At 35.8% G+C, this 24260-nt stretch overlaps 1 protein-coding gene across 1 annotated transcript in view; it reads right to left on the reverse strand.

Moving 5' to 3' along the window:
- LOC129226343 (uncharacterized) overlaps window positions 1-24260 on the reverse strand; it is a 144326-nt gene that overhangs the window by 22114 nt on the left and 97952 nt on the right. Inside the window, exons 6-13 of the mRNA XM_054860944.1 lie at window positions 23484-23635; window positions 17518-17730; window positions 17238-17465; window positions 14788-15006; window positions 6317-6565; window positions 5170-5415; window positions 3688-3891; window positions 3367-3609 (exon numbers count right to left, since the gene is read on the reverse strand). Of these exons, the coding sequence (XP_054716919.1) occupies window positions 3367-3609; window positions 3688-3891; window positions 5170-5415; window positions 6317-6565; window positions 14788-15006; window positions 17238-17465; window positions 17518-17730; window positions 23484-23635 (1754 nt within the window). The remainder of the gene's footprint in view (window positions 1-3366; window positions 3610-3687; window positions 3892-5169; window positions 5416-6316; window positions 6566-14787; window positions 15007-17237; window positions 17466-17517; window positions 17731-23483; window positions 23636-24260) is intronic.

A 24260-nucleotide genomic window follows, 5' to 3' on the forward strand; every position in this document is an offset into this window, starting at 1 on the left:
GTGCAGGACAGACCAACACTTCTGCAGCTACACTTGTTCTTGCCGATTTTGCAGGTGCACTTTTTGAGCTCAGTGCATGAATCAGAAACATCCGGTAACTCAGACCATTTCAGCTGCCATCCAACCTTATTCACTTGGAGATGGTGCACATATATGTTTGTGAGCTTGTCCCCAAATGTGTCCAGCCTTGAAAGCTCTACGCAATACTTGTTGCTGGCAAACTTTCAAGTGGCCTGTTTTTTTTTTTTTTTTTGTCATAAACCATTTTTTCATTGCATCATTTACAGTGTCGCTATTACTAGTGGAAAAGTACAATAGTACTATAATTTACCTTTCAAAAATGTCAAAAATTTCGCTTGGTATAGAACTTTGAAAATAAAAAAAATAAAAAATGCCACAGTTTCTTCTTTAAGTATCACCCTTGCCTGCCAAGTGGATTTTATGAACTTCCCAGCGAATCTAGGAATGCTGTCACAAAACCTATGAAGGCATGAATTCTTGGTAAAGCCTTTCTTTTCCTTCTCTTTTCCAATAGCTTCATATATGGCAAGCACTGTAATGGATTTGCTGTTGATTCCTGCTCCAAAAGCAATCCAAAGTTTATCTAGACTTAATGTTGACAAGGAAAAAAAGTAAGATATTGCTAAGACTAAGACATCTGCTTCAACAATGCCATGACAATCTTCCTGTAACCGTTTTCTACCATGTTTTGAAGATGCAGTTTCATTCTTGAGCCTGTTTCCTCTGGGCCAGAGCAAGTTATATCAATGAGGGAAGTTTTTGCAGTACTATTTCCTGTAATGTCGTCACCTATAGTCGTTAGAACCTGCACATTTTTTATGGTACTTACAGCTAAGCGTACCTAACAGAGCAAAAACCCTTCTTTGTTATTTGAAATCCTGGCCAATATTTAGGTAAAGTACCGTGTGAAAGCACTTGTCTTCTTATTCCTGCTCCATACTTCTCTCTAGTTTGACTTTTAATCGTTGGTGTAACATATATGTCTCAAATAAAATCAATTCTCTGGCATTGGAAAGTCTCAATATCTTTGCAAACGTAAAGTTTAAATATGTTTTTATAGTAATCAACAAATGTTTTAGAGGTTTGTGGCTTTAAATTATGCACGTCCTTTTTCAATCCGTCTAAAAAGATCTTTATGATGCAGAGATTGAATTACCATCGAGAGTTTAAGATAAGAAAATCTAATAGATTATTCTCAGCAATCTATATTGACCAAGCACACCAACAAAATAATGCAATAGTAAAAGGAGATGGCGGTGCAATAGGATTGATGATGTGATATTAAGCTAAAACATGAAGAAAATAGTCGACTCCATCTTGAGCAGTACCACTCATTTCAAATTAAATGTTTTACTAAGGTTCGAGCTCTTTATAGCACTTTGAAAGAACTTGGAAATCCATTTTTGGAAAATGACCAGAACCTTATCGTGATCGATAGCAGGATTATTTTGAACATTGATGTCAATTCTTTTTTATGTAATTTTTTTTTCATCTTTTGTTGCCGCTGAAAGTCCCATGGCTTTTAGTGTTTTTTTTTTTTTGCCCCTCCCCCTACTCCACTTACAAGCCTCAACCGTTACCACTGTTGTTAGGTACGTTAGCTGCAAGTACCATAACAAATGTACAGGTTCTAACGACTTTCGATGAAGACATTACAGGAAACAGTACTACAAAAACTTCCATCATTGATGTTACTTGCCCTGGCCCAGAAGAAACAAGCTCAAGAATGATAGTGCATCTTCAAGACATGGTAGAAAATCGTATGAGGAATATTGTTGTGTGCATTGTTGATGCAGATGTCTTAGTTTTTGCAATATCTCACTTTTTTTTCCTTGTCAACTTAAGTTTGGATAAACATTGGATTACTTTTGTAACAGGAAACAACAGCAAATGCATTACAGTTCATGCCATATATGAAGCTATTGGAAAAAAGAAGGAAAGGTTTACCCGGATTTCATGCCTTCATAGGTTTTGTGACAGCATTCCTAGCTTTACTGGGAAGTTCAAAAAATCAACTTGGAAGGCATGGATGATATTCAAAGAAGCAACTGTGGCGTTTTTATTTATTTCGCAACCTGAAAGGTACGTAGTAGTACTACTGTACTATTCCACTAGTAATAGCGTAATTGTAAATGAAGCAAGGAAAGAGTTGAATATGACAAAAAATCGGCCACTTGAAAGTTTGCCACCTACAAAGTACTGTGTAGTGCTTTCCAAGCTGAACACATTTTGGGACAAGCTCACAAACATATTATACGTGCACCATCTCCAAGTGAATAGGGTTCGATGGCAGCTGAAATGGTCCGAGTTACTGGAAATTTCTGATTCGTGCACTGAGTTCATTAAGTGCACCTGCAAAATCTGCAAAAACAAGTGTAGCTGCAGAAGTACTGGTCTGTCCTGCACACTACTATGCAAAAATTAATGCGAAGAATGAAGCAGTGTTTGACTAACGACATTGTACTAATATTTTGGTACATATTTGCATTTAATATTTTTCCTATTTTTATATTGGTACTTGGAAAAGCACGTAATCTCTTTTGTAAGTAATAAAATTATACTTAAAAAAAAGAACCAAAATGAAGATTTAGCTTATGTTCAACATAAAAAATGAAATCTGTAACATGAAAAACCTATAATTCGATACAAAAACCTCTTTTGTATGACATATATTAAAAAAACTCTAATATAGGTAGCCATTTTGAAAAACGCTGCCATCTTGGATTTAAACGGTTTTTGAAAATGCCTCTGGGTCTTAATTTTATTTTATAGTCATAAACAACATTCCAACCATGTGGCATCTTCTTATCATAATTTGCAGTTTTCCATCGGTTAGCTCCCCAGCTAGTAACGGAAGGAGAGTTTTTACAAAATAATCGATGCATTTCTGTCTGTGAGCTTATCAAAACACATATTTTTCAAAACCTGATGCATAGACTTTTTTTACACATCATGGTAAATTGCTAAAAAAGCCGAAGCCAAGATTTTTTTGTTAGTAACTTTTTTCTTAAATCAAATTTTTAAAAACGGTAACGGAAGGACCTTTTTGCGACAAAAATGTCCTTCGTTACCGTTTCTAAATTTGATTTTTAAAAAAAGTTACCAACAAAAAATTCTTGGCTTCGACCTTTTTAGCAACTTAACATGATGTGTATAAAAATCTATGCATCAGTTTTTGAAAAATATGTATTTTGATAAGCTCACAGACAGAAATGCATCCTTTTTTTTTTTTTTTTTTTTTGTAAAAAATGTCCTTCCGATACCGCTGGAATTCACCTAATGACAAAACTACGCATTTTTACTCATTTAACTCTTTGAAAAAACTATATGAATTAATTTTCTTACCTGTTATAGTTACATTGTATTTGCAAGATGCTTTCAAACCTAGTTCTTTATCTAATGCTTCGCACACATTGGTATAATTCCCTACTGGTAAAGTATTATTCAAGGAACATTTGACTTTAATTTTGCTCCCTTTCAAGGAGGACTTGAAACGTGGTTGCCTTATTGTAGCCATACTAGTATCTTTGTCAATGAAAAAACTCTGGGAGACACACTCGTTTCTTTTAGGTCTTGGAGGAATAGCTTCTGCAGAGGAAAACAGAATGGATAACGACATTATGTGTTCAATCAATTCATAGGCGATTTGAGAAAATCCTGACTTACTTTTGCAAGATGGTACAGAAGCAGGTTTCCAAGATAGATTCCGATGACATCTTATTGATCGCCTGTTACTTTCTTTCAGGGGAATTGTAAAACCTTCATCGCAAATATATTTGCAGACAGTTTTTGGAGAGTACAGTTCATCAATTTTATTGTCGCATTGAATGACTGCATGAGGAGTAGAAATTGGAGGTGGACAACTTCTTTCTGAAATTAAAAAATCCATCAGCCATATCAATACTAATTACTTAACAAGAAAATGAAGTTCTCTCAAACCTATTAAAATTGGTTCAGATCGTTTCTTGCAGGCTTAAAAGTAAGTGAATAAAATCTGCCTTTTTGGCTTGATGTTTTTCAGAATCTTAAAACAGCAGGGATAACTAATGACATTAAACAGAATAGATCATTAATTAGTGCCAATTTGAATCCTTGTTTAAGCACTAAGCAAATTAAAATCTCCAAAACTGGAAAACATAATAACCGCCCAGATTTATTTATTTATTTATCTTGGTTTGGAGAACGTTCTCAAAAGCAAAAAAATACAATAAATAATTTTTTTCCTCACGTTTTACACCATTTTCAAGCTGAGAAAAACGCATAAAATAAAATTTGGTCGAATCTCACACAATGAAGACAGTTCTTGTAATGAAACTAAATATGAAAATGTATTTAACAATTGAACAAGAAAAATGCAAAAGCAAGTTGTTTAAATGTTAGTGAAAGGAGATTTCTGCTCAAAAATTTTTTTGGTTTCGTTGTTGTTGTTGCTATGAATTTCATAAGTAAATGAAATCCTTGTCCCCTTTGAAGCTATTAAAAGAGGGAATTTTGTCGTTGATCTTTACGTGAGAAAAGGCACAGCATTTTTTTTTTCCACAGAACCTTAGTGGTATAACGGTGGTATAACCTTACGGCTTACGGAACGAAGTTGAAAGATTATTGACAGTGAAGGTTATTTCAACTTGTGTTGGCTGATCTTCGTTTGCGTTGACCAAAATGCTCAGTTCAAATGCGGCAACTACGCATAACTAGATTAACCAGAACAGAAAAATGATTGGTCACGTGACACATTCCGTCCTACAATTAAAATAAAACTGACAAATGAATAAATCAGCTAAGTTCGCAGAGATTTCTTATCGTCTCGCTCTGAAAAATTGTCTTCCTATGTACTGATGTTTAAACAGTTTCATTTGTTAAAGTAGGGGTGAAGAAAGCTGGTTTACGTTGCTGATGACGATTTCTGGCATTGTCCCAATTCAAGAATTTTTCTTTCAACCCAAAAACAAATAAGTTCTTCTAAGGTCAAGCAAATTCTTTCCTGAACCAGATTATATCCTTCAATAAAATGGATAATGTCACCCTGGCATCGAACTTCGGTAATCATTCGACAATGTTGGCTATGGTTATTCTGATCCAAACAAATGGAGATTTTCCAACGGAAGATCCAAAAAAAAAAATTATTTTAAAATAAATGCAGAATTCTACCTCTTATGTTTATCCTATAAGAACAAAATCCTGTTGCGTCCAACTCAGGATCATACGCTGTGCAGTTGTTTTGGTACAGTCCAACGCTCAGTTTTCCAGCATGCGTGCAGTTACCACGGAGGATTCTTTTTGTCCCCCCGTTTTGGAAAACAAACTTTGGTGGCTTCACGTGTAGAATCCCCTTTCTGTTGGCGACTCTATCGATGTCTTTGCAGTCCTTTGGATACACGCGGGGTGAAATCTTTTCTGTAACAAATATAAACCATATTTTTAGCAGCAAAAAAATCAGAATAAGTAATATGCAGGATCCGATAAATTATGGGTGATAAATTCCGGTGACTAAAAAAATTACTTCAACGTGGGTGACGAGCTCTTCTACATCAAGAAATTTTAAAAAGTCATTGTTCAACTGAAATTTTATGAACTCAGAAAAATAGCAATAAAATTTTTTTCCTGGTTTCTAAAAGATTTTATAATTTTTTTCTGACTTTGGCAATGTACACATTATCATGTAGGCATCGTTCAAATGCAGTGGTATATTCAGTAGTCAAGTTAGGCCGAGAGCAACTCATTTTATGTCTGCTTTATATGTTTATTTGTGACACATAAAATCTATCCTATACGCTAAAAATGAGTGAATTTACTGTAGAAAATTTCAGTTCGACAAGGACAGCAGAGATAGAAAAAAAAATTAGTAAATATTGGTTTAGCAGTTTAATGATTTCAGCTATACATACAAAGAAATCGATTAATGTGGAGTTTGATCGCTCATCGTTAGTGAATGAAATTAAAAATAGACACTATATCACCAAAAGTATTAGGACATTTTCAAAGATTCAAATTTTTACTGATTTCTCAAGGATTACCAGACAAAATGCTCTGCAAGGTTTTTCACATAAAAGGTAGGCTCCAGTTGTCATTTTCCAATAAACATTTAATCAACTATTTATTTAAGGGACCAGCAACAAATTGGGAAAACAAAAAAAGGTATTTGACATCATTCATTGTAAGTAGCTGGGGATAAGTCAGAAATAAGTTAAAGCCCCTCTCATCTCGTTTTGTGCACTAGCCGTTTATGCCTTACAGCATACACAGCAATTTTTTTATTTTTTCATTTATTTATTTTTACTTCAAACATTTCACCTACCTTGAACATGAATGTGGTATCTACACGTAGAAGCAACCTCGAATTCATCGTCGTTGGCGTGGCAAAAGTTGTGGTGTACACCTTTGGGCAATCTTTGTCCGTCCAAAGAGCAAGTGGTTTTTAAGTACTTTCCGTCATGGGATATGAATCGGGGGATGTGGTGCGAGGACAGAAGTGCATCTTCTCCCACTTCCACAAATAGAGTTTGATTTCGGCAATCGTCTTTGTGATGTTTTGGATAGATGAATCCTGGAATTGTTTTTGATCCCAATGTCAGTTTTCTTCAGCGACTATTACAGGAACATTATTAGTAATATTATCATTTAATAGTTTAAGAATATTATTGTTCAAATTTCTTATAACCAGGGTCCGAGAAATCCCTGAAGACTAAAAAAAGATACTTTGGTGAGAAGCCATATTACATTTAATTTGCTAGCAAACTCAAAAAAAAAAAAAAAAAAGATTTTCTCTGGCATGTAAAACTTTTCCTTGGCTCCAAAGAATTCATAACTTTTGTCGGTCTCCGCTTATAACAAAATAATAAACCGTGTCATAAATAAATAAAATTAAAATAAGATACATACAAAGGCCCATCCTCATATAAATTATAGCCGATGATAAAGTAACCCGCGTGTTTCAACTATGAAACTCGTGCCACGGCATGATAATTTGATAATGTGTTTTGGTAATGTTTAACATGCAGGGAAAGGTTTTTATTGTGACAAGGCTGAACTCGATCCGGTCGCTTAACTGTGTTGCGTAAGAATCTCCTCCAGCGGAAAGTTACTCCGAAAAGAACACCTAAGCAACTTATTATTACGCGTGAGTGGCAACACTTAAGTAAGGCGCGTAAGACTCACGCACATTTATGTACGACTACGTTGTCGAACGGGCTTCTTTAAGTACGGCAATACGGCATAACAGTACGTTTGACTTTATTTGTGTTCATGTGAATTTGTAAATCATTCATGTACATTTTTGTAAATAAATAGCCTCAATAGTTTTTGCTCCTGGACTTTGAATGTACGACACAACAAACTGTTTTACTGGTAAGACTGTCATTTCACGGAAATGAAGAAATAAAAAAAATCTTCAACAATTTGAATGCTACCTACTGGAGTTTATGGTTAATCCAGTGGTGTTAGGGTTACAATTTCAAATATCAAAATATCACCAAACAGGTAAATGCTTTGTTCAAATGTAAAAGAGTAGAAGCAATTTTCACCCGTCATACCTTGACGGGCGACTTTCTAGTTAAATAATAAAGAGACAAACTGACCTGAAAAAAAAACCTTTTATTTCTACAAAACAAGATTTTTCCTACTGGCCAATAAATCCCAATCAACATCTATGCACTATTCCCAACAGGGTTACTAAATTTTTTATACCAACTGCTCTCTTTGTCTTGGTGACCTCTTTCCAAGACCTCTTTGTCTTAGTGTCGGAGTCAATTTCCCACATATTTCTTGACATGTTCTTTGTCCTGGAACTTCTTCCCACGTAATGCCTTCTTCAAAACACAACTAATTAAAATGGTACTAATTTGGAGCTATAAGGGGGCTGAGGAAGGGCCTCCCCTCCCGCCTTATCCCTCTTATCACCGGTTTCATGAGATAATTGAGCAACGTGAGAACGTGCTTTGTCTTTCTGGAGAATCACACCTTTCCTCTGAGATCCACGATGTTTCTCTCACGGCTGACTTCAACTTCTTCAAAAGTATATCTAGGTTAAATCAGCTGTTAACTGTAAGCTAAGATTCGAGTTTGAAGTGAGGAAAATGAAACCTCAATCGACTGGCCAGAACAATGGCCGTCAGAGTGTCAGACACTGATTCTTAACCATTTTTGAACTGTTCTACGCACTTGTAAAATTTTCCAACGTTCGTAAGACTATCACCGCACATTTAAGTCAATCTAGAGCATAAATTAGTTGGTCAACGTCAGCAATCAAAAAACGAATCACAGAACGTTGTTCAACTAATGTGGAGTTTTCAAGAAGACCCGACATTCAACTTAATTTTAAGGATATATACAGAGCAATGTTGATCAATTAGCTTACTAGAACTCACCCTAGTGTACCAGTTTAAGATCACAAATGTATCAAACTTGTACTACTAACAATCTTTTCATTACACCAATTTGTCTTTTTAAGTATCGAATAACTCTCGTTAAAGCTGGAAACATTTCAGTGACAAATTTTCTTCCCAATCAGTTCCGTCTTAAAAGCAAGTTGACTATGTTAATAATTATCAAACATTAAGTTAATTTGGCAAAGAAACAATCTTACTAAAAATTACCCCCAAGTAGTTTTTTTTTTTTTTCCTAACGCTAGATTTAAGTGCAAAATCTAAAATGACACCGAAAAATACTAAAAAACAATTCTCAAATACAAATTACTCGTGGATTACATTCCAGAGAAAGCAGGAGAATCTTCCATTAAATGAAATTGAATGAGTGTTTTTTCTAAAAATGTTAAGTTTTCTCCCCAAAATGAGAACTGATCTGCAGACATTTTTAAAAATCTGCGACGAACATCGAAGCGTCTTGGTGTTTCCTCACCGAGCAGGAGACTGGGGAAAATCACCCCCTCCTCCTCAGTCTGATTATCCAAATTATATCCAAATTACTGAGGTGGAGACCACTGGTGGTGCCATCTTTCCATGGTTAGTTCAATTATCCATGTTCTGTGTTCGAAATAATGATAGTCGTTTACTAGGAGCTCTTAAACAAATGGTCATCACTTTCGTGACGTTGAAAGGGGCTAATGATCTAAGCATTAACGCTTGGAAAGGCATGGGTTAACAAGTTAAAACAATTTTGTTTTCCATTATGAGCACAACAAAATCGTTTTCTCTTGATAAGTTTTTTTTTTTTTTTTTTTTCACTCATTTTATGAATTTTAAAATATTGTGTGAAAATTTAGTAAATATCAATTTTTAACAGGGACGCTAAAAAAAGGAAAAAGAAGGAAATCTGCTGAAGTTATACTGTCAAATACATGATACATTAAGTGTAATGTGGTAAGAAGAAAATTTTAATTTACATCAACATATACAATCTGACCACAAAATGTATGGAATGGGCAATCGACCAAGTTGAGACGATTCCAACTGAATGAATCTAGCAGGGGAAAAGGGAAAATAGCGATGGGATATTGATGCACGCGTTTTATAGTGTCACTAGTGCTTTCTTAATTTATTGCATTCTCTAAGTTGAAAATGAGGGGAGACGAGCAGAGAATCTGTCAAAACAACAAAGAGAAAAAAGTTTTTACTCGTCTGGAAATGTAAAAACGAGATGTTAAGCTGAAAAATATATTGTAATATACCAATTAATTTTGTCGAAAGAATATAGATCGAATATAGTTTAGGTTTAAAAATATATTGCTGTGAATAAATTGCCATTTTTACAAAAGTGGTCGAAATAATTTAGAGGCAGAAGAACCCATCTGTAACGAACAAACTATAAGAAATGAATATCTCAAAACAAGATCAAAGATTTAATCCCTTAAATTCAGTTTATTTCTTCGTTTAATGTAGAGTCTCTTCGGTTTCCACATTGTGTAACTTCAAATCATAAATGGATACGTCTACATGGCAAACGTTAAATCAAATTTCTAATAAAATAATTTCTGGAAAAACGAGATTTTCATTATGTTAATCTGTGTACAAGACAAATTAATTGCATTCATATGTTTTACATACATTTGCACAACTGCTGTACTCTACTCTAAATAATATTTATATTAAGAGTTGAGTGCATAAATAAAGAGTTTCCCAAGGCACTTCCCAAGCTTTTTTTTTTTTTAATCTTTCCAGATGACAGCTCCTAAACATCCTATCTTCAAAAATTTTCTCTTCTGAATACCTAGTAGATCTCGAAATAATTACAGTAAAACCTGTGAAGTTGACCACCCTTGTAAGTTGACCCCCTGTCTAAATTGACCACTTTTTTCAGGCACGGAATTAGCCCTTATCATATAAATCAACCTCTGTAAGTTGACCACCTGTTTAAGTTGACCACTAAAGTAGGGCACCGCGAGTGGACAACTTACACAGGTTTCACTTACCTGCGTACGCCTCTGTATACAACAATTACTAACATACAACCTATTCTGGGTTGAAAAATGACATTTCTTTCCTGTATAATCGAACAGATGGCAGCACCAGAAGCAGCCAACAACCTTGTTTCGTTCATGCATAGGTAAACAGATGTTAGTGACTACGCTACCGGATCGAAAATGCAATACCGGTATTTGGTGTTTTTAAAAATGTGATACCGAAATACAGGTATTAGGAATTCCCCTCCCCCTCAAAAAAAAAAAAGAAAAATCAGAATAAAATCCTCAAAAACACCATTGTTAAAGCCCTTTATTATTTTTTAAGGAATGCAAATTTGGGGTACTTACGTAAATTTCAGTTTTCAATTGCAATGCTCAGGGCCGTATCCAGAGGGGGGGCCTGACGGGCCCGCCCCCCCCCCCCCCCGAAACCCGAAATGTTTTGTACCGTAAAACAGAAGAAGGTTTTTTTTTTCAAATTCCTATTGTCAGAAAAGGAGAATAACAAAGTTTTTTTTTATTCTTAATTTTGCTACTATTCAAGATTATAATGTTTTGAAGAAATACAGATAAAGCAATTCTATTTCTCATTAGCCGCAAGGCACACTTGAAATTTAGACCTTTAATTAGGACTTCCTGCTCTCTTTCCCAATTCAATTCAGGTTAGTCCAGGGTCAAGGCAGGCCCTTTGTCAGTTTTGGTAAAGTCTGGTTCGGCAGACTTGAAAAGTCTGCCGAACTGACTTCTGTGCACTTTCTCCTCCAGGGGCGTGCACAGAAATATTGGGGCTGTTACAAATACCTTTTTTGGGCTCCCTCCATATTGTTTACCTATATTTTGAACCCTAGGTTTAAAGATATTGGGCCCCCATTTAATTGGGCCCGGACTAACAGGTGTCCCTTCTCCCCTCTGTACACGACACACTGCCCTCCTCCCCCTAAAACTCTTATAAAACTTACACTGTACTGATTTCGAGCCGGGGACTCCCCAAAGGCTGGGCCCCTAGTTTCCAATTAGGCGAGTATCTTGTTACCAAGATGTGCCAAATTCAGCTCCTTGATACATCCTGCGTAAAAAATGCAAAAATCACTATTCTCGCGTTTTTGTAGCATAATTTTCAAGATCATTTTTGTGACTGATATGTTTCATGTCTTGCATTTATTTAATGCCGAATTCAGTATCATGGAAGTTCTTTTGTTATTGCTTGTTTTTTTTTTTTAATTTTTTTTCTTACTTCTACGGCATACTGTTAATACCTTAAGTATGAGAAAAAAAATAACACTTACTCTACTCTTTTTCATTTTCTGCACTACTTGTGATTGAAAAAAAAAGTTTGTTTCGAGAAATATTTCGTTGCATTTATTAACTTAAAACGGGTGTGTTTTACAAAGTTATGAGAGCTTCAAATAATTTCAACTGTTCGAGAGTTTTTGAAAATTATTTAAGTTTTTGAAATTCCTTGAAAAGCTCTTCAATTTTGTATCTCATCAAGAAAATAAAGTATGAATTGTCCAAATGACCAGAATATTACCCTTCCGTTCTTATATTCTGCATGTCTACACTATTTCTTTTAAACTATTTTGTACAATTTTCATACTGTAGGGCAGTTAATGAAAAAAGTGGGGGTACGGGGAGTGATCAAAAACAAACTTCACTAAAAGTCGATATGAGCAGATGACGGGGTGCTTCTCTTTTCTCCTCTCTCGTTTTTCCACTCTGTCCATTAATTTCCATGATTTGTCGAGCAAGCAATTTTTATTTTGTTTGATCTTGATTGGAAAAAGAATGTAAGACTTTTTAAAAACTTTGTTTGCCTATTTTTTTTTTTTTTCATATTTTCGTTGTTTCAATTACCTAATATAAGGCCTCAAAATACAGATTTTTTTTTTTTTTTCAAAAATTTCTCGGGGGGAGAAACTGCCGGACCCCCTGAAATTATGGATGTTCTACATCCGACTTAAAAGGGACACCCTCGTGTTATCCTTACCACTACAAGGTGAATAAGAAAAATAATAAGAAATTAAAATAAAATAACAACAGTCCAAACAGTGGAATCGTTAAAAATCGAGACAAAAAATCTTCTATGTTAACATTTTTATGCGTTTGGTGTGTCTATATATACTATATAGTGTGTGTGTGTGTGTGTGTGTGTTGGGCAATGTGCTAATCCGGGCCCCTCCCGAAAAAAATTTCTGGATACGGCCTTGGCAATGCTAACACATTTCAAGTTCTCAATACGTTTACAGGACAGAAAAGGGGGAAATGAAAAGCTACGGAAAACAATTGCACTACTATCAAAGAAGGAATTATTGCCAATTATTTGATTTGGCGCGTAACAATTTCGTTTTCTCATATAAGTACAAGCGAAGATTCCTCACAAATTACAAAAAAAAAAAAGAAAAAATCCTCTAATTGAAAACCCTAAACAACATACAAAATTCGCAAGCAATACATAAATGAATAGCAAACAAAGTCCACGAGAAATACGAATACACACTCATCGACGCACTATTGCTTTAGTACGGCCCTATTACAGAAAAAAACTGTAGCGTTCAACTTCGGACTGACGTCACAACTCCTCCCTCAAATGGTCTCCGTTTACGAAGTTTTTACTCAGACAGGGCTTGAAGGAGGAGTGATGACATCAGTTCGAAGCTGAATGATTAGTGACGTAAATACGTACTGCAAGATCTCGCAAAACGGGGGAGTCCGGAGTTGGAAATGGTCCTAAAACTTTAAACTTTATCCAATTTCATTAAACACTTCCGTAAATCAAACTAAGTTTGAAATGTCTATGTTGGTTATGGAGAGCCAAAAGTTTGCACTTGTTTGCAATATGAGTAAAGACAGGTCCCGATAAAGAATATCTAGGGCCCTAGGTCAACCACATTTTCGGGGCCCCACGCAGGCAAACATTACACTTTTGGCCATTTTCAAAAACAGTTTTAGCCATTTGGTAGCCCACAAAAAGCAGGGGATCTAGGCTACCTAATTGGCCTATTCAGCCAGACCCTGAGTAGAGAAAAGGGGTCCTCCATGCGTAAAAATTAAACCTTGGCTTAGTGCAATTTTTGCGCATTTTCTCAATAGCTAAACGTACTGAAACTGTAACCTCTTATCTAAATACCAATTCATCTTCAGAAAAATATAATTGTGTTCCTAAAATGGTGAATCCACCGCACACCACATGAGACAACGTTTTCTTGCTCTTCTTGCAGAAATACGAAGAAGGTGATTTGAACTTCAGATGACACCTGTGAAAATATTCGTTGTATGAGCGGCAAAAGTAGGAAAACGTTTGAATGGAAAATCTTTCCGGGAATGGAAATCTTGCGGGATTTTGCTCTCAATCCCTCGGGATTAATCCCGCTAAATATCATGCTGGGGTCGGGATTTCGGGATTGGAAATTCTAAATGCGACAGCCGCAGAAATTTATGATATCATCCCTGAAAATAGACTTTTTTCTGAGATTTTTCACCACACTCTACAACTTACATCCGTTCAACAGTACGTCTTTGTCAAATAACGAAATCATGTTCAAAAAACCAGTAATCCAACGTTATCAAGCACAAAAATTGCAAAATGTTGCAGACACGTGTTCCGGTGTTACAAGGAACACCTTTTTAAACACGTGTCTGCAATATTTTGCAATTTTTGTGCTTTATAACCTTGGATTACTGATTTTTTGAATTGTCAGCACAAAGGTATTTATTCGTAACAAAATCATGTGTTTGGGAATCTAAGTTCGCGAAAGAAGTTTTTAATAATGAAAGAAATTATGGTATATTAATAAACGATTGGAAGCACGAGAAAGTGCTAATGAATTTATATAGAATAAAACCTTCGTCGCCGACCTCTTCGGTGCGGTGGTGTAGTAGAGAGAGACGGCGTCTACCTACTATAGTTGAATTTTACCACACCTTTCTCGACTTAACCTTTTTCCCATTTTTTTAAATTTAAACCATGTATTCCTAATTTTTTTTCAGTTTTTATTATGTTTTACGTTTTTTCTCATTGATTTCTATGACTACACCTTTGCTCTAGTACAAAAAGAAGGAAAAAAAAATTCATTATCCTTAATGCAATCCTTGCAATCACAGAGTTAATGATTAGATCCACCTATCAGGAGCGCCCCGGTGTAAGGTCACGGAAGGTCACCGTGACCTTCAAAAAATTTCTTATTCAGCAAATTTTGTCTGATGGTTCGGCCAGATTTGGAGTTTTATTCTGCAAAACTATCATCATTCGGCGAATTTTGGAGTTCCCATTCGGCAAAATTATCATCATTCGGCAAATGTTGGAGTTCTACCCCGCAAATTGAGAATTTCCCAAAGAATAAAAAATGAATTCGGCGCACCCCTGCCAGCTTCATTAAGATAGACACTCTGAATATATTTTACCCTAAACCTACGCTTACACTCCGGGATAGACGAATCATTCCAATGTGGTGCGTTGCAGACGATGAAACTCTTTGCTTGTTGAGACTTCGGTATTTTGGTGCCGATACCGCATCGGAAGTCACATCGTGTTCCATTTTTGTACTTTGATTTCGAGAGGCCGTCTTTGTTTTCCGAGGGATCACACCGCAGTGTGGAGTCTCTTGGAGACTTTGGCTCCGAACAGTAAGCAGCTGCAAAGATAGTTGAAAGAATTAATGAGAAACAATGATTTAGAACTTTCACCTTACATAGTATTTTAAAGATTTTTTAATTATTTATTTATTTATTTATTTATTTTATTTTTTTGAGCAATCAAGATTGCTTATTGTTCTCATTTGCCTGTCCTTGACGTTACGCTAATTTTATTCCACCTCCCCACCTCCCTCTGTAGCACTCCCGCTCACCTTCCTCCACAGGCGCGGCTCCTCCGATCCTGAGCAATGTCCCCCGAAATCCTCTTCTCCTGATCGGTGGCATCCATGTCCTACACACGGTCATACACATACACACCAATGTGTATACGCAAGTTTATGCACACACAGACCTACACATGCATAAGCACCTACACACACAGAGATCCACACGCCTACGTGTATGCACATGTCTACGCACACACAGGGCTACACATGCATGCGCGCCTACACACACACAACTATACACACGTAACCGCCCAGGAGAAGGGCAGGTTTAGGGGGACAGGAGCAGTTTCTAGAAACAATAACTTCAATGACTAGGGTAATGTCGCAACTCATGATTGCGAAAAACATAATTTGAATTAAAAATATCAGAATTCAAATTAATTTTTTTTTATTTATTTTTTTAAATTTTTTTGGATGCAAGACGACGACATACAGGTACAGGGTGCGATTGAAAAGCAACCAAATTTTTGCTTGAACAACAACTTTAGTAACTTTTTGACGAATGCACTTAATATTCTTCGAAATAACATCCCTTGTGCTTCGATACACCGGCGGTAGCGGTCCTTCCACTGTTCAAAGCATTTTTAAACGCATCTTCCAGGAGGGCATTTAGATTGTCGGTTACACTTTTTTGATTGTCCGCTTTGAACTGGAAACGCCTTTCCTTCAGGTTTCTTTTGATGAGAGGGAACAAAAAGAAGTCCGGGAGAGACATGCCTGGGATTTCAACACTTCACGACCCTTTTGCACACGTGTTTCCTTTTGCTCAGAGGTCAAAACCTTGAGAACCAGTTTCGCGCACACCTTCACATGCTCAATTCTTCGATCACAATTTTATTAACGCTGTAGTAAGTTAGATTTAACTTTTCACTTATCTCCCGGGTGCTTGCCCGACTGTCAAGAATTCACGAACGCTGTCGACTTTTTTGTCAGTTTTTGATGTCGATCGAGGATCTCACTGCGCGTTGTTCGTCTTCGGCGTCCTGACGCCGTCTTTGAACGCCTCGTGCCATTCATAAATTTGTGTCCGGAACATTTCCGAAAATTCCTTAAACAGGCATTGAGTCTAGTTAAAGTTTTTTTTTAGTTTCGCACAAAAATTGATTGCTTAACGCTAAGCAATCTCGTTTGTTGCATTTTCACCACTCGGAAAACGTAACCGTTTGAAAAAAGAACCTTCGCGCGTAGAGCGATATTTACTCAACCGCTACTCGCAGCGCGTTGACTCGTGTAGGGCCTGAAAGAACAAGATCAGACGCACATTTTCTGCCAAAACTCTTTCTTTTTTGACGCCTTTGAAACCACACGACGGTAAAAGTTCGGTTACTTTTCAATCGCACCCTGTATACCTGTATTCAACACAAATTTTGACATAACATCAATTGAGACACTAACAAAAACATAGAGATTTTCTGGTTCTGCAGATTTTTTAACACAATCATGCGGATTATTATTATTTTTAACTTTCAATGTTGATATGGATAAAATAGTAAGTGCACGGTCTAAAGAAAAAGAAGCAAATTAAAGATGCGTATTCAAAACAGAACCTGATAGTGTTACTTCTATTCTAACAGTCAAATGTTATCATTAAAGGAGGTTCATAAGCCAAATTTGCTGATCCTCGTCAATTTTCCTTAGCAATAAATATCATCCTCAACACGTGTTGACATGTTACCACCAAACGAAAATTATCAGCCAAATTTGTAGATCCTCGTTTTCCTTACCAATGAAAATCGTCTACAAGACGTGTTGACATGCTATTACCAAATGAGGTTTACAAGCCAAATTTGTGTTCCGAGGTATTTTTCCTAACTAATGAAAATCGTCCTCAAGGCACGTTGACGATTGTCACAAAGGGCCGACGCGGCATAATATCACCCCTTCATGTTCCTCAAACTACATAGAATATATTTAGTAAGAAAATCAAGCCAACTACACTTGTTCAATCGCTAAAGAACGCACTTTCTGTAACTTAACAACTTTAAATACAAAATAAAACTTACCAACACATGTGAGATCATCATTTGGTGTCCAGTGTCCATTTTTACAGACAGTGAGAGCATTTGAAGTAGATTCCTGCTCAATAAGAAAGCCTGGATAACAGAAAAATTGACAAACGCTTCCATCCGGATACAACTCTTTACCATTGGAATCACAAACTACTGCACCATTTTTTGGTTGTTTAGGTTTCAGGCATGGCAGCTTGGCAACAACAGATTTTGGAGAAGTTTCTATGAGAAGAAAAATCGGAACATTAACTGAATGTGATTGATATCATGCAACCTGACTTTAATTTTCGAAAATACCTACTTTTGCATTGTGGAAACGGTGATGACCAAAAAACTTTTCTCTCATTTCCATCGCAAACAATGGTGCTATCCCCGTGTAGCACAAAACCTGAACGACAGGATAAATGACACTTGCTACCCCAAATCGAACCATTTGTACATTCGAAAGTTCCTCCTTCTGCCATAGGTACATCTTCGCATTTTCTTACTAAAGAGAAACAATGTAAATGAGTACAATATAAAAGGAATAATGATATGGGTGAAGGTAATGTACTGAAATCAAACACATAACTAAAACAGCAGTTAAATATTGCTGAAATCCCATTTCAAATGCTCTAGATCAGTGATACCCAACCTACGGCCCGCGGGTCAGATGTGGCCGACGAAGCCATGTGGTCTGCTGTTACGTTAAATATTACGAATTGACGTACATATTCTGAAACCTTCAAAAAAAACAGGTAGTCTTCATGTGGTATAATGTAAGATTATAGTAAGTTTGAAATCATTTTCTGAAAAACAGATGAAATTTTCGTATCAATAATACAATAAGCATGTGTTCAACAATCATGAACTGCTCATAATATCAACAGTTCTTAGTTTGTTGTTTTTGTTCCTTTTCCGCATTTTTCCATTTATCTATATAAAACGAGCTGATGTGTGCATCACATGACTTCCTTTTACTCCAATTTAATGTCATTTTCTCATTATTGGCAGTCTTAATATGATTCAATAGTTTACTATCTAAATATCACCAACAGTGGCCAAATTAAAACCAGATTTAAAAAAAAAAAAATCGTCAAATTGTCGCCAAGTTGGCGATAAAACTTGGCGACCAAAAGACTGGCGATACATCGCCAAGTGTCCCCCAAATTATCACACCACTTGAGTTTACATCGAAATTAACAAGGCTTTTCCCCCAAAAAGGGGCAAAAGACCCCCTTTAGAGCATCCGAATTCAACCAAAAAAAAAAAAAAAGGTGCACAACTAGACCGTACTAGAAGTCTACGTACCAAATTTCAACTTTCTAGGACATTCCGTTCTTGAGTTATGCGACATACATACACACATACGCACATACAGACGTCACGAGAAAACTCGTTGTAATCAACTCGGGGATCGTCAAAATGGATATTTTTGGTGTCAGTACGTTCCTAGGCACATATCCACGTGTGGTCGGGTTGAAAAAAAAAACTCAACATTCATTTTGGGGTGAGCAAAATGGAAATTAAGGCCGATTTTTGGGTGAAAAATTTTTCGCGAATACAATACTTCCTTTTTTGTAAAAGGAAGTGAAAAGGTGTTTATATTTTAATTTTATGTGCGTTCTGACCTGCGAGATTCATCTTAGTAAGAGGTACGGTCCTCAAGAAAAGAAAAGAGTGGACGCGTCTGCTCCAGAATTAATGTTAATGTGAGTTTTTTCAGAAAAAGAAAAAAAGCTTTTAAAAATCGATTTAAATGACATAAACATGTTTACAAAATCGGATCATTGATCATTAGAATATTAAATCCAACCCCATATTTTTCAGTTTAAAAAATATGTTTCTAGGAGATCTTTTAAAAAAAAATCTAGATAACATGCCCATCTCGTACATATCCTTGTCGTTATTAAACCGTTGCGAGATGTAGCAATGGTTCGGCTCCAAAACTTTGTTAAGGTACCATTCATTTATTAAAGTGAAAAATTTTATAACATTTTATTCGTTTCGTACGTGTTTTTCTTTCGAATTCTCAAGTGTAGAATATTAAAATAATTCAAGCATTGAGCTTCTCATTTTTTTGGCGACATAGCTCCATTTTGACACACTGAAGAATGTAAAGGACAAATATAGCTTTTATGAATAGACATTCAGAATGCATGTTCTCGAAACTTTCTCTCCAATCTTTACGTTAGGTGCACTATGTGTACTCAAGATTGTTAATGAACCAACCTACAAGGTTACCACAAAAGAATGTTCAGATTTTAAATATATATCTATAAATAGCAATAGAACAACAAGCAGAAGAGGTTACAACATAGATAAATGACAGAGATGAACGCAGTACTCTTCAGCAGTGGAAACTTATTCTATGGTCAAAAAAAAAATCCTATGGTCGAAAGACTAAAAAATTTATACTAAAACTAAATGTAGGGTGTCCTGTTCCGAAAAAGCTAACATTCAGGATCATATCCTGCATGTTAGCTTTTTCGGAACAGGACATCCTACATTTGTTTTAGTTTTTTTGTTTAGTAGTTCTTTGGGCTTTCGACCATAGGATGAAGTTTCTACTGCTAAAGAGTACTGGCTTCATCTTGTAATTTATCGATGTTATAACCTTGTCTGCTTAATGTTCTATTGATGTTTATATTTACCTGGCTTATTTGTTTAGTTGATTCGCACATTTTGGGCTTGTGGTTTATGGTATTCTAATTTTTTCCCCTTTAATATGTTTTCTATATATTTTCCAAACTTTTGACCACATTAAAATACTTAATATCAGACGTTAAAAATAAGTGCACAAAGTTTTTATTTTTCTAGTACTAAAAATTCAATGTGTGAGCTTTTTGTAAGGCGACACACATCTACTAATCTGTAATCCCTCGTTCTGATTTCTATTTATGCGGTTCCGTCAAAGCCAGTGTAACAATCACCGGTGCCGAAAGCACTACAAGCACTTCAAAAACGAATTAGTATGGTGTTGGAAATGATTGGCAGATGCATTTTGGCAGAATTACGAATGGTTGACAGAGTGATAATACAAAACATGCGAAATGAACTGGATAAAATTAGAACAGATGATTGTGTTTTGAAAGCCTATTGTATTGAAAATTTGTGCAGTTAAAAAAAAAAAAAGATGCATTTTTACTTCCTTTTAAAAAAAGGAAGTATTGTATTCGCGAAAAAAATTTCACTCAAAAAATGACCTTAATTTCCATTTTACCCACCCCCGAATGAATGTCAAGTTTTCTTTTTTTTTTCGACTTGACCACACGCGTTTAGGTGCCTAAAAACGTATAGACACGCGAAATATCCATTTTGACGATTCCCGAGTTAATTACAACGAGTTTTCTCGTGACGTCGGTATTAACGCATGTATGTGCGGATGTGCGGATGTATGTCGCATAACTCAAGAACGGTATGTCCCAGAAAGTTGAAATTTGGTACGTAGACTCCTAGTGGGGTCTAGTTGTGCACCTCTCCTTTTGGTCGCATTCGGGTGTTTGTAAATGGGTCTTTTGCCCCTTTTTGGGGGGGAAATCATTGTTAATTTCGATGTAAATTTAAGTGGTGTTATAATTTGGCGGAAACTTGCCGATATATCGGCAGTCTTTTGGTCGCCAAGTTTTGTCGGTAACTTGGCGACAAATTTGGCGATTTTTTTTATCTGTTTTGATTTGGCCACTGTTGGTGATATTTAGAGAGTAAACTATTGAATCACATTAAAATTTAAAGTAATGGGGAAGTTACATTAAATTGGAGTAAAAGGAAGTCATGTGATGCACAACATCAGGTCTTTTTTTTTTTTTTTTTTCAAATTTCGGGTTTTAGTATTTAAATAATGCACAACAATTTCGAAAATATCAATTTTTAAAATCGGGTTATTTTTTCGTGTTAAACATGTGTTTACACTGGAATAAAAGTCTCGTCGCTCACCTTGATGAACTGTAAATTTGCATCACCTCTCGCTTGTTTTCAGTTCAACAAAAATTTGCATAATGATTTTACAAAAAAATATGATCAGGACAATATTTGCACAATTATTTTTTCCGAGGTGCAACAAATTGTATGCAAAAAAGATCTTACTGTGCTCAGTGACATCGATTTACTTTTCTGCGCATGCGCGAAACGTCAGAAATGAGTCTCGCAGCAACTTTACAACTCAACAACGAATGATTCTTCTTCTAAAAGCTTTTCGCGCTCTCGAGAGTGTTTGGTTATTTTGAAGAAGTATAAAAGTTGAAAGACATTTTGCAAGTGGTTCCGTTGCATCCCTCCTATCATTAAATATTAAGAATCTTCTGAAAGATAAAGTTTTATACATCTCAAGAGATGCAGGGAGTATGTACTATTATTCTTATACTGCAAAAACAAAACGTGTCAATGAAATATGTTTAGTTCATTGAAAAACGAACTCTGCCAAAAAATATTTTGCGAGCTTTTTAGTGCTCTGGTGAAATAATAAGCAGTTCAGTTTTAAAAACTTTTTAAATATAAATAGCAACGCTAGTTACACAAATTGCAGCTGGCTGCATACACGTGTTTCGGGTTACACACACACGCACGCACAAGGACCTGAATTCATTTATTTTCAATGCAAAATAAGCGATCTAATGGATGAAGGATATTTTTTTCATCCACTGTTAATTTTTTGATTGTTGATTGCCATCAGGAATTAGTGGGTAAAAAATCTGCAAAGAACTGGTGTGAATATGTAAACCGTAATATTTTTGATTTGCTACGACCAACACAATGGCATGTCCACTCTGCAGTGATTTGTATTACGGACCGAGATCTCAACGGTATGTATTAGAGGTGCGACATCGATGGCAAAACATCGATGTTAGAAATTAGAACATCGATGGTATAGATACATCGACCAAAAAATATCGATGTTTCCAAACATCGATCTTTTTATCAATGTATAACATACATTTTTAAATACACTACACTAATTTAAGCAATACAAAAGAATACGTACCGGACTAATATATTGAAAATACTGAACCTCAAATCATGAATATAATTTAATAAGAATAATTTCGCAACATCTTGATACTATAGTAGGACAAAAATTGATAATAAGACAAGCACCTATTAATACAAACTAGTTATAGTAATAAGGAAATATTTTCAAACTAAATGAAACTAAAAGTAAATTTGCATCAAAAAAGAATCTAAGAAAAAATGTATCATAGCACTTACCGTCAGTTGAATGATGAGAAAAAGTTGTGCTAACTATTTTTAAAATACAAAATTAATTCTAACAATTATTTTTAAGAGCAAGAAATATGTGTTGTACTCTTAGTTAATAATTAAACACAAATTGTAAGTAATAGAGAGACGACTTGTCGGGGGAAGTCAATAAGTAACCTGGAATATTGGTGTTGACAGTTTGGAGAGAAAGGAGTTTGTTTACTTTGTCCACGAGAACCGCATTTCTCTTTTCGCAAACTATCCCACCAGTCAGAGAAACATCTCTTTCGGAAGGAACAAAAGTTGCCATAGCTATCAAATACTTCAAAGCAATTTTTAACAACTCTGAATTTTTAAAGTTATAATTTTCACCATAGTAACGTAAAGGATTTTCCTTTAGTTCAAGAACTGGAGCCTTGAAATAGATTGTAAGTTCTGGCACCGGACTACCAGTGTCAGGTTCTTCCAATAGCTTTGACCTCTTCCTTACTCTCTAGTTAATCTTCTATCTTGTAGGCATCTTCTCAAAAATCATCCTCTATACAGAAAAATTGATCTTATAAAATGGGTGCAAAAAAAATGATTTTTTTTTGGGGGGGGGGGCAACTCCATAAGTAAACTGAATTACCTAGCGAGAATTTTGGAGCAAGTTTTATGATAATTTTGAATAAAATGCAAAAACATCGAAAAAACATCGAAACCAAAACATCGATGGTCCAAAAACATCAAAAGTAAAACATGGATGTTAAAAACATCGATGTTTCCAAAACATCGACATCGATGTCGGAATGTATTGGACTAAGTCGTGTGTATTGGACCATCGTATGTATTGGACTAAGATGACCATATGAGTCTCTCTCTCTCTCTGAGTATTACTGGAGTGCAAGGCTGTTAATAGGATAATGACTATTTTTTATATTTTCCTTTTACTGCTAGTTTCAGTATTCCATTTTATTGTATTTTTCATCCATGCCCAATAACCAACCATAGGAAGGGGTTTTTTTTAACAATTTAGTCATAAATTCACACATTTTTCAAAAAAAAAATATGCCATTTCCAGCTTACCTATGAGAGATATTGTGTACTGGCAAGCCGCAAAGTGTCCCTGGCGCTTCCACGCTATTAGTTGAACTGGATATTGTCCTTCTCTTATCCTCAGACCTGGTCGAGGACCTGAAGTCACACCCATGTTAAGTCTTCCGGGTGCTCTGGCTAAGCTTCCAGTACAAGAAAGAAAATACATATAAGTTGATTAAAGTAAAGTTAATTCCTTACGGTATCAATGTGCTATGTAAATTTCGGAACAAAAAAAGGATTGAAGTATTGTCGCCATGAATAACGGAATTTGTCTAACGATCAAATAATTCTTGAAAATGGGCGTTGTATTTCTCCCAATGCATAATTTTCTGCAGTACTAATTACACACCTAATGTGCTGTGCAATTTACTTTTCGTTTTACGACAGTGCAAGACCGATTTTCCATCCCTAATTCTGAATTACATGGTAGGGAAAATAATGCTCAATGATTGCAAAAGTTGCCTGCTGCCTTGACTAGCGATCAGAGAAGTCTGCCTGCTATGGGGAGTTCGCAGGTTTGTATTCCGTCCCGGGCACGGATGCACCTTCCCTCTCCTGTCCTTGTCCTTTCTTTGTGAGAATGTACTGTGAATGGTTGCTTACCCTATAAACAGGTCCTTATGGCATGTATGTGTATACTGTGGATGTTGGACTTTACACCAAATTACGGTACAGTTGGAAAAGTGAAGCACCGCACCCCAAATTGCCGGAGAAGCTGGCACAATACATCAAATATAACAATGCACAAATGTGAATAAATTAAAT

The sequence above is a fragment of the Uloborus diversus genome, chromosome 7 (genome assembly GCF_026930045.1).
Source record: "Uloborus diversus isolate 005 chromosome 7, Udiv.v.3.1, whole genome shotgun sequence".
Taxonomy (NCBI): domain Eukaryota; kingdom Metazoa; phylum Arthropoda; class Arachnida; order Araneae; family Uloboridae; genus Uloborus; species Uloborus diversus.